The sequence below is a fragment of the Corvus cornix genome, chromosome 2, assembly GCF_000738735.6.
Source record: "Corvus cornix cornix isolate S_Up_H32 chromosome 2, ASM73873v5, whole genome shotgun sequence".
NCBI classification, from domain to species: Eukaryota; Metazoa; Chordata; class Aves; order Passeriformes; family Corvidae; genus Corvus; species Corvus cornix.
Genome location: NC_046333.1, coordinates 59,555,292 through 59,566,926, shown reverse-complemented (window position 1 = coordinate 59,566,926; position 11,635 = coordinate 59,555,292). Strand labels below are relative to the sequence as shown.

Genomic DNA, 11,635 nt, shown 5'->3' with positions numbered 1-11,635 from the left:
TTCCAGCTTGCTCAATAGACTCAGTGCAGCTGGGGGAGGCAGGTTGTTTCCTGGGGATATCTGCTAAGCACTATTTCTCATAAAGTGTTTAGTATCTTAACTGTATTTACAGATCACTTAAAAGCTATTTTGTAGTGCTTTCTACTGTTTTTCTGACATCTAAAACTTAGTTTCTTACAGATTTCTAGTACAGAACCATCTGCTGCATTCCTTAGTTTTCAGTTCCTTTTTCCTGCATTTAAAAATGGGAAGTTGGTGCTTATTCAAGCTGAATTCAAAGTGGTGAGGAGAGAAGCCCTCCTTGTTATTGACAAAAGAGTTCTTGTGCTGGCAGGAGCACCCCCCTTCCCCTTCCCCCTCACTGGATTCACAGGGAATGATAAAGCTGAAAATTATACTAATAGAAAACCTTTTTTTTATTTCAAAGCATTAACAAAAAGAAGGAAGAATGTAAGGGTAAGAATATTTTAACTCATGTAAGTGAGTTAACACAGTTAACAGTGTTAACAGTTAACAATCACAGTATTGAATTGAAAAATTATTACAACTTACACCTCGTCTTAATATTCTTTACTGACATGAACTGTGTTTTCCATGGCAGAAAATGAACATGACAATGTTTTCTATCCCAAAGTTTTCTGATAAGAACATGAAGCAGTTTTATAAGTGTGATAGGATATAGCCATAAGGAGCAATGAAAGTGCTGGTCTGATGCAGTGAAGTTTGTGGGGTGAAATGAGTTTCAATTTTGCAACAGAGTTAGACAGGTTCTAATTTTTGAGGTTTTTTAGTGTCCGCAAAGTCACAGCAATGCAGTTCTAAATGGCATTCATGCTTTATTGGACATTCCTTCTCACTAGTTGACTTTTATAGTCCTTTCTCAGTACATGTAATTGTTTTTGACAGGTGTTTTGCACTACTGTCCTTGCTAAAGCACTTGAGAACATCTTAACCATTACAAAATTATAACATCAAACCATAATTCTAATTTTGTAAAATATGTATGATTAAAAAAAAATCAGCTGGTGCAAAAAGATGAAAGCTATTTAAGTTTACACTAGATCTCATTTAAGATCTCACTAGGGACTTTTAACAGATACATGCTTTAATTTCAGCGAGTAACTTGCTGCTCCAAGTAACATGCCACAGGACCCATTCTCACCAACTCTTCAGTCACCACATCATTTTAATAGTGTTTCATTGCCAGAATCTGTTGAGAGCTGGTTTTGTCTTTTTCTTCTGTAGAAATAGGCTGCCATGCCAGCTCCAAAAACAGTTAACACAGCCAAGAAAATGAGTGGCCAAACAGAGACATGAACAGGTGGGTGAGTCTCTTCATTCTTTTCCTTGCCTGAAATGAATCCATATAACTGTGAGAAACCGTAGTAGTTTTTATTTCCACATACAACATAAAAACATGAGGAAGATGTTCTCTCCTGCCTGAACTTGAAGGCTGTAAACTGAGCCCTGAATTTTTGCTAAGCAGTAGTCAGGTCTCTGTTCCTGAAGCTAACATGGTTTTAGTGGATCTGGATTACAGTGACATACAATGCACGTGGTGGATGCTTGTAAGAATTTAATGAAAACGTATGCTTTAGATGCCTATGGGATGTTAATTATTGGAAACTGGTTTTACAATATTTTTATTTTACATTATTTACAATAATATCTTTGGAAGAAACTTTCATATCCATCTACATAGTTTCCAACAGCCTAGTTGAAGCACTCTGTAGCTGTTCTCAAAGTTCTTCTCAACTCTGGTCAGTGCTGAGCTGGTCAGCTCAGGGTTAGCCCTGCAGCAGTCCTGTTGGCCAAGAACACGGGAGTGCTCTTGTGCATGGGGAAGGCACCTTGGGGTTACCCCCAGTGATTGATAACCGTGCAACCCTCAGCAGGACTTGTATAAAAGAGAGTGGTTTGGGAAAACTCATTTTAAGTTCTTCCTCTATTTAGATTTCTCCCAAGTTTCTTGTGAAAGTTCTTACCTTTTTGCTTTATAGGGCTCCCATTCTGCTCAACTTCAGTGAATATCAGAGAGAAATGATATGACACTTCATTAGAATCCATACATTTGACTGTTTTGCAAAAATAGTACAGGAACAAAACCCCCTGAAGTTCTACCGTTGCATTAGTAACATATATGTCTGCTATAAAAGGCAACAAATTGAGGTAAAAAATACATTGCTAAGCTTTTATCTTCCTACTTAACCTTATCCACTTCTGAAATTTTATATTGTTTTTATATTTACAACATTAAAATACTGACTCTTTTCTGTGTTCATTCAAAATACCTTTTCACATTTTTCCTAAAATATTAATTTTAATTTATTAAGAACATGATGTACCACTCTGGAGATTAGTTTTACATGGCCTATTTTGGGAAGATCTGCATGTCTAGCTGTTACAAAATTTTTGATTCCTAAACGTCTTCCTAAGAAAATGCCTACTGAATCACATGGGTAATCTTCCTATTCTCCTCTGTGTAGGATAGAGACAGAGAAAAATGAAAGACCTTTACAAAATTTTGTTGTTGTTGAAGAAGTGCAAAAAAAAAATTTAGCACTCAGAAATGAAGAATTATACACATAGAATTAAAGATTTCTAAATTATCATGAAAATATTTCCCCTCTTGGCTCTTTTATGTCACAGCTTGCAAACACCCTTGATACCCAGAGCAGAATTTATGAAGGCAAGATATAAAGTGAAAGCAAACAGAATGCAAAATGAATAGGTACAAATCAATAGAAACCCCTACTAAGGCAGGAAATAGTTACATATGGGAGCACCTTATGATTCAATGGATGGACTTTAGAGATTCCTTACTATTTCAGTACTATGTAGGATGGAATGTAATTTGGATGTTTTTAATAAATCTTTACTAGGGATTAACTGATTTACTGCTGTGGGTGTGTGCTGATTTCAGCACAGAAATTAACAGTGCATGGGAGATGACTGTTTCTTGGTTGCACTTCAGGGCTATTTTCTAATTAAAGACTACTTGGAAAATGAGTAAATGCTAACTCCAAATTTTCAGTTATTTTTTCACCACCTATCATGTCTTGAGATGCCTTTAGCATTGAAATCAAGTTATTTTAACTTGTCATTCAAATAATAGAATCTTAAAACTAGCTATGCAGACAGCCTTTACTTTTTTGAGGTTTTCAACATAGGACAGAGATGCTCCCCATGATTTACTGGGAACAATGCACAATGCAAAAGCTGGAAAATTAAATCTGATCTCACAGCTACTACAGTGCAAAGGTTTAATGATGACTACCTACCATTTTTTTAGATAAGATTGATTTTTAATATCTAAGTTAGAAGAATGAAATGATAGTGCTTTCTTTCAGACAATTTCCTTTGTATCTCCACTTGGGAATACTTCATGTAGTGTTTTACCTCTGAAGCATTAGTCTGGTATTTACAGTATTGCGTGAAATTTTCCAGAAATGCTGGTAAGACAGCTTCTCTAGTGACTTGAGGTTTTCATTTAGAAGGGAAGTGTTCTTCATATTATTATTGCAATACAGGTGATCTTTTAGAATCCCTGAGGCATTACTGACTTATAGGTTGCTGAATCAGGGTCAATATGAAGCCAGTTTGAGAAGTTGGGAAGTCATATAATTTTTGAGAATAACAAGCTGGAAGAGGAAGATTGATTATTCACATTGATTCCTCCTTGCAAGGGTATAATAACTATCACAATAATTAGTTCTTGGAATAGTCATACCCTTGCACAAGTGTTTGACAGGTGCCATATCAATGCCTGTGTTAGGTATTCAAAAGTTTCTGGAAGTTTCATTCTCAACCTAGGCTGTACAGGATGTTACTGTATTTCCATGTGACTGTAGACAGCGATGTGAAGAGTTTTCAGTCTACAAAAGCAGGCTGAACTACAAATGGTTAGAGAAGTGGGATATGCCAAACAAAACTGCCAGAAATTACTTCCAGACCTGTGGTGAAGGGATGTAAGAGTTACTAGTGAACAGATCTGCCCTGTCACTAAGGACTGGCACACTGAGGACTTACCTTTGGGTTTTTTGCAGATAAATCCTTTTTCAGAAGAGCAATAGCTTTTGTCCCAATAACCAGATGGTGCAGTTATTTCAACACACTGATGCTCCACACTGAACTCTTTCTCCTCCCAGTTAACAAAGTCCAGGACAGCATTATCTAGCCACAACCACTGGCCTACAGAGCAACTCGCAGAGTAAGAAAAAAAATTAAAATGTACTCCTTAGCTCAGCAATTTACTTTAAAAATCTATAGTAAGCCACTTCTCAGCAGGAACCCATGTTTTTTTGTAAAAGTACAGTAATCCTCAATTTTCTCATATTAGCAAAGAATTTTTCCATTAAAATTTGAAAGTAAGACATACCTTCCACATTTTGGTAAAGTCCTATCCAAAAGCCTCCTACTTTATTTCCAAGTGGTTGAATTTCATGGGTCAGAAAGTGAGATTCATCCATGCTTTCTACTGAAACCAAGGTAGCTCCTGAAAGGCATTAATGAGCAAATAACCATAACCTACAGGAGGAACAATTGTAATGACCTCCTCTTTCTAGTCTGTACAAAGAAGAGCTTCTGGCAGTATTAATGCTGCTCTGTTGGTCTCTCCATTGCTGGTTGCAGAAGACAGTGACCTGGAAGTACTTAGAGGCTGTGGCCCCCCACTACTGCCCCCAGGACAGTATCCCAGAAGCCAAGAGCTGATGGGCAACTCCATACACAGGGAAGCTGCAGAACTGAGGACAGAACACTGCACAAAGTCACTCTTGTCAGCTTATTTTCATTGTGCCAGCCTTAGAACAGCTTATTAGGTAGAAAAATATTTCTAAATTTTTAAAAAATCAGTATTTTTACATTTTTATGTGAGTTTTGTATAAACCTTGGCACAAATCTTGTTAGTTGATAATGAAGGCTCTCACCTAAGTGAGCACACTCAAGGGAGGCCAGCGCCCAGGTTCTCCCAGCTGATGCTTCAAAGTAGTAGCAGTGATCGTGGTAAGGGGTCCAAGCTTGGAGTTCATCTGCTTCAGGACAGTCTCCAGGCAACTCAGCAGGGTCAGTAGGAGCTATCTCTAAAGAAGCCATATGGTATGAAATTGGTATTGCATTATGAGTCATCTATGATTCTATGTTATGTGTATAAATAGTGTGGGATTTCTCTCACCCAGCTTTATCTATCTGGACATTATTCCCACATTCCCCCAACCCAGAGAGCAGGGAAAGCTAAGCAGTCAAAAGAGTGAAACATCTTATTTCTCAAATCACATTTCTTAGGACAAGGAATCAAATTGCATCCTGCAACATCTAACTAACTGCCTTGAAGTACTGTGAGGAAAGCAAATCCTGAGGGTTGGTACAAATCTCAAATCTGCATTATCACAACACAGAAAGCTGTTGTAGGCTAATGAATCATTAATTCCACAGTCTCATGTTGTCTGGCTGCCCGGTCTCTTCATGTTGTCACTTTTTAGAAAAAAAAGCCATCAATGGAGCATGCCTCTGCCAAATTAGACTCTGTTTCTGATCGTGGGCGCAGCTCCAATTCACTTCCATGGATCTGTGGTTCTTGCACTGCATAAGCAGACCAAATGTTTGCAGCCTTAAAACATAAAGGAGGGAAAATAGCACGATTCTACAAAATCTAGATGCAAACATGCCTCTGCATGTATCTGCAAAGAGTTAAAGTATCATTTATATTTCCAAAGCTCTTACAGTTGTAGCTCTAGCAATAGTGGATGGAAGTGAAACTCTTGCCTGTATTTTTGGCTCAGTGACACTCCTCAGTTGAAGTTCATACAGTCAGTGCACAATCCCAGCACCGACTTACATTACACACAGACTCATGTGATTTATGGGCGTGTCTTGTAAAGAGTAAGATATACCTTGAAGATAGAGCTTCATCGCATGGAAACGGTTTTACCATGGAAGCAGTGCAGCCAGATGGATTTGCAGAAGAGCCTTTCCTGTGCCTAAATTCATACATCATCCAATAGCAAACATCCACCTTGTGCAGGGAGGTAGGTGCTACCCTCAAGCATAGGCCTCTGCAGGGGTAGCCCAAGCTAGAGCAAAATCTCTGGGATTAGGCAGACTCATAGAATTAGGAATGCATCTTTGAAATTGTTACATGCCTTTGCTTACCATCTGATATCATGCAAACTGAAAAGTAGCTTTCATTGCAAGATGCTGTTTTCCAAGTACCATCAAGATCGAGGTAAACACAAGCACTGTTCTCCTTTGGTTCCCCTGCTGCCCATTTTGTGTATCTGGTTTTCCAGTTATTGGTCCATTTGTAATAGCCACCAGTCTGAAAACAAAGAAATTCTGCTAATAGATTTTTAAATTTTTTTTTTACATAAAAAGTTCTGTCACATAAATATAAAGTAAATATAATCATATGCCTATTTGATTTCTTCAGAAAAAAAGCCATGTTTTTAAGCCTGTTCTAAGCAATGTCACTGGGCAATTTGAGTTAACACAAGAGTCACACATGAACAGTGTTCAACACTGCGTTGCTTTTCGGAGGGTTTTTCTGAAGTAACAAACTTCTACAACATGGTGAGGAGAAAGTCAGATGAGGCCATCTTAGGTCATTTAGTAAATCCCATATCAAGAGGAGCAATTACAGAGAATTTGTCCCCCCTGCTCTGCTTTATTTAAATTAAAATTGGGAGCTATTTGTGCATAAAGATTACTTGACATTAAGCATTAAACAGCTTAAATCTTGAAATATCTCCCTAATGCTCATAGTAACTTCTATTAATATAATAATAGCTCTAAGTATCCCCCAGTACAGCAGGGCATTTGGCTTTCAGATGGCTAACAGTCACTTCATGACAGCTGTACTTTCTGGCTTGTGACTCTCAGCCTGCAGCTTGACTTCTTTTACTGTTTCCAGTACTTCCTGCTTTCATCTTTTGCTTCTTGCATAACCTTTTCTGTTATTCTTCACTCCATTTGGTGGATGAAAATCCTCAGCTGAGTCTAGGACCCCTAGATTTTTGTGCATTTACACAGTGAAGCCATGCAGAAAAGAGTTGTTCTGCTGTTATAAACTGGCCATCCAGAGGACTGCTGAAACAGGAGAGCTCCCTGGGCACCTGCACCTCCTGTCTATCCAGCACTTACCAGATTGCCATTAAGACCAATCCATACTGGTTTTCCATACGTCAGCACCTGGATCCACAAGAATGAATGGATATAGGCATCTGCAATGCTGGCAAGTTCTGCAGATTTGTCTTGACAATTTTTTCTGGCCTCTTTCCATTGCATTTCAGATGAAATGATTGAATAGCTACTGCCACCATAATGAGTAAAGCCAGAGGCTGGATTTGTGGATGGTACTTCAGGCTGTGAAGGCACTGTGGAGGAAAAACTGAATGCATGAATTTACAATATATTGCTCATCTCTAGTATGGAAGCTATAAAAGATTGGTCAAAAAGGTCCTAGTCAATAAGTCAAAATCTTTTTCTAAGCTCATGAACAAAACAAAACAACAAAAACCAATACCAAACCAAACAAAAACACAAAAAAACCAAATAAAACTGCCCAAAACCCCAAACCCAAAAAAACCCACCAAAAATAACTTTCAAAACATGGAGCAAGTATGCTAATATAAAAGCTGAGTGAAATCCTGGATGTCCTGAAATAGAGTATACTTGCTATAGAAATGACTGGTCCAGACTAAGATGCCTAAATTGGATATTTCAGGTTCTGTGCTATAAATTATTTTACTAAATCCAAATATCTGAGTATACATTTATTTCAGGTAAATGTGGTGGATAGGACTTAGGACAAGTCATTTAAGGTATTAACTGTTGTAATCTGTAGTCTCAACCTGAGACTTTGATACCTGATGTTAATTGATCACCACTTGCTGTTGACTCCAAGCTGTTGACCTGTTAGTAAGGGCTGCCAGAATGCTGCCTGCATGTTTGAGTCAGGCACTGTATATTTCCATCCTTGAGATTGTAAATGTATTCAGAAGAGCTGGAACTGGGATAAAGCAAATTAAAAATGCCTCCATAAAACTATAAGTTTGCTTTGTAGGGAGGGGTCTTCTTACAAGCAAGTTAGCTGTGCTGAGAGAGAACAGGCTGCAGGCCCTGACTGAAGTGAGGGGTCAGGGAATAATTTTTACTTTAATAAAGCTGAGGCAAAATGGTTTTGTTATCTGTGCTTTGCCTTCTCTACTCCTGTTATGTGGTTGGGCAGCTGGGATTTGTATAATTATAATTCTACAGGAGAAGAGTCATTATTTATCACTTATTTTGGTGTAAAAAATAACAATATTCTTCTACAATAGAGACACATCCAAGAAGCTGTACATTCTGATTGACATCATGGCATTCAGTAAAAATACTGTGAGAGGATTAAATGCTCTGCTCAGAGACATCCAGGAGAATGGGAAGATCACTGCAAGAACATGATTGATACTGCATTTAAACAGGATGCCTAAACTCCTCCTACTTTGCTGAGAAGAAATTCATTTTCATTTACTATTCTCGAGTATTATTATGATTAGGTACGAAACCCCGTTTAAGATAGTGGTTCCTCTTCAGCAATTTCTGTGAAACAAATTATACTTTAAACATAGCACTGGCTTAACACTGAGGGAGCTCTGAAAGCCTGAGAGACTCAGAATGAGACTCAAAGCAGGAAGAAATAATTTCAGTTTATATATTCAGCTTATCTAGCCAAGATACTCTTTCTCTTTAGGAGACTGGGTTGAACAGAGCTCACGTGAATTCATCTGGCACACGTAGCCTCTTTTGTTGTCACAGCTATCATCTCTCCACTTCCCATCTGACTTCATGATGAAGACACAGTCTGTCTGAAGGAGAGAAGAGGCACAGCCATTACAAAAGGCAGTGAGGAGGTGGTGAGCTGAAGCTCCTGTACTGCTAGTGCAGGCCTGATGGCAGAGAGGAGAGGAGCTCGTTGAACACCTGTGTAATTAGTTCAAATTTCCTAGGTTTCTGCCAAGCAGCTTGACCTGGTATTTATTAGTAACCCCATAAATTTGAACCAGGTTTCCACTGGTGCCAGTTAAGGTCTGAAAGAAGTCAATTAAAACCAATTTTACCAGCTTTATTGAGAACCCTTTAATGACTGTAGAAATGACTAAAGTACCTATAATTAATCTTCTCAGTTCTGATTTACAGTTATGTAGATCTGCTTCAAAACATTTTCATCAATGAGAAAAACAATATAAGAACTATTATTAAAAGCACTGGTCTGCCCTAGTCTTTCTGCAAGACTCTCTTGCAGAAAGCAGACACTCTTTGCTGGGTTTTTTATAGTCATTATCAAGTTATCATTATCAGATGCCCCTAGCAACAAAACATTTTCTGTTTACTTCCTTGTGTTTGATTGCTCCAATATTTCCTTCATGACTTCCCTGATTTCAAGACTGGCCATGACAGTCTTTCAGCACTTCATCCAAGATTCTCCTTTATGCTGATTCAAAGAAGTTATAGTCATCAGCAAGTTAAGTGATGGTAGATGTTAAAAATCTTGGGTGACTAACTGCCAATAATTTCCTCAGAAATTACCACCTTTGGAAAAGAGATTGAGTTTCAGCAGAGAAATAGTAATTTCATTGGTGGTACCAATTTGTACCATCAGAAGTAAGTGAAGCAGTGTGGAACACATTAGCCTGGAGTGGGACATATACACAAACAAATTACTGTTGCATCAAGAGCCTTAGTTTTGGTTTATCATGCCCTCTCTCTGTTTGGTGTTGCAACTTTAGTATTTGCATTATTGCAGTTTGGGAAGGAACCAATATAAGCTTCTCCAAGCTTCTTTTACAGAACTGGTCTTTTGCAATAGTTCAGATGGAAGGCACAAAATCCTTCTTCTACAGAATCTTTGCCAAACATTTGGGTATATTTGGAATCATTTTCAGATAATTTGCTAAACCCCATTCTGCTTACAAAAGGACTTGTTTCAGGATCCTATTATTGCTGCTGTAACTTTTCTTTCAGGAAGATCATCTAGCTGCCCAAGATACACAGGTTACTTAAATTTCCTGTACCTCCAGAGCATCATCTGTCAATGTTTCATACTCATAAAAGTCAAAGTAGCTTTGTTTCTTTTCTGGTGCACCATGACCCCAGTTGGTGTAGGAAACAGTGCTTCCATCTGTCCAAAGAAATGCGGACTCTTGGTTTATATCATTCATCCCAATCCAAACATTAGTTGTGGCATACTTCAAGTGATAGAAGAGAAAAGCTGGAGGGAAGCAAAGATTTCTCATTAAGGAAAGCTCATCATGACATGACTTGCCCAAAAGAGGGAAAAAGTGAAAAAGAGTGGGGGCCACAATAAAAGGATAACATTCTCCACTACAGAGCCCATCTGCTGATAACTAAATGTTTAAATGAGCATCCCTTACCCACTGTGTACGCACACACAGAGTTTTAGCAAATCCTATTGCCAGTGAGAGAGATAGAAAATACAGATTTCTGTCAGTGTGAGAGATCTGTGCAACCACACTCAAAGCAGACTGGAAGTTTCATGAAAACAAAGCAACTGAAAGAACTAGAAACAAAATTTATTTCTTATGTGTAATAATTTTAGTTATTGCCTTGCACTTGAGTTAAAATAAACCATGGACTGACCTGGCTAATAAGCAGTTTTCATCAGTTAATCACATATTCTATATTGGAGAGTATAGCAGTTTCTTTAATGAGAGATTAAGATTTTTTTTCTTTCAGTAGAGCCCATATACATACCTTGCACTTCTTCATTTGGTATAGAAGCCAGGTTTCCTCCCAATTTGAAACAAACATCTCGTGCAGAATGCCACGTGAGATTTCTTGTTACATTGGAAGCAAATACTTTGAAACACTGGAAACAAATCAAACACTTTTCAAACTAGGAAAGACTGGAACTACTGTATGTGAATAATACCAATTATCTCTAAGATATACTTTTCTGCAGAAAAAGAAATCAGGGCTAGAATAAGTGACAGAGCTCAAGAGTAGAAAGTGTGTATGTCTACCCAGGCATACACTTATCCCCCCTCATTGTACAAGGTGTAATCCAGGAGTCTGGTATCAAATAAACTGAATGGAATGAGGTTAAGTACATAATCACTGTTCACATTTTCATCTGCCTTCTTCCTGCAATAATCGAGGCATCCTTTGAAACCAAGAAAATGTGGCTTTGGGTGACACATCTGCTGGGAATAATCTCCAGTGTGCTTTGTCTTGCTTCCAATGACTGTGATTACAACTGCTCATCCTGCCAAAGGTATCCTTTGGCACATTGACCTAACATTCTGAGGATACAGTAACAGTGCAGTGTACATAAAGTAGACAAAATAACATTTGGGGGATGGAGCTTCAACTCCAGATTGGTACAAACTCTTCTGTTACAGCAATGAGGATTTCCAGACTGTGTCTGAATGCAAAGCTGTACTCAAAACAATTGTAGTTTGGCATCATCTTTCTGAACTCAAAACTTTGTGAAGCCCGTACAAGCCAAAGTAATTGCTCAAATATATTCTTTCTAAATCTTCCCACCTTTTTTACAAGATTGACCATTAAAAATTTGCATTTCTAAACAAAATAATATACATGAAGAGAGGAGGAGAGGTTTTCTTAAACAGTAAGTGTA

General features: G+C 38.0%; 1 protein-coding gene across 2 annotated transcripts in view; it reads right to left on the bottom strand.

The window, feature by feature from the left end:
* Positions 1-392: 392 nt before the first annotated feature.
* The window catches only part of LOC104689213 (macrophage mannose receptor 1-like), a 32,548-nt gene continuing 21,305 nt past the window's right edge, over positions 393-11,635 (bottom strand). For both annotated transcript variants that reach the window (XM_020584594.2, XM_019285461.3), the window contains 10 exons: positions 10,750-10,864; positions 10,050-10,246; positions 8,753-8,843; positions 7,138-7,370; positions 6,151-6,316; positions 4,929-5,081; positions 4,379-4,495; positions 4,030-4,191; positions 1,986-2,018; positions 393-1,351 (listed from right to left, as the gene is read on the bottom strand). In XM_020584594.2, the coding sequence (XP_020440183.2) occupies positions 1,182-1,351; positions 1,986-2,018; positions 4,030-4,191; positions 4,379-4,495; positions 4,929-5,081; positions 6,151-6,316; positions 7,138-7,370; positions 8,753-8,843; positions 10,050-10,246; positions 10,750-10,864 (1,437 nt within the window). In that variant the 3' untranslated portion in view covers positions 393-1,181. The remainder of the gene's footprint in view (positions 1,352-1,985; positions 2,019-4,029; positions 4,192-4,378; positions 4,496-4,928; positions 5,082-6,150; positions 6,317-7,137; positions 7,371-8,752; positions 8,844-10,049; positions 10,247-10,749; positions 10,865-11,635) is intronic.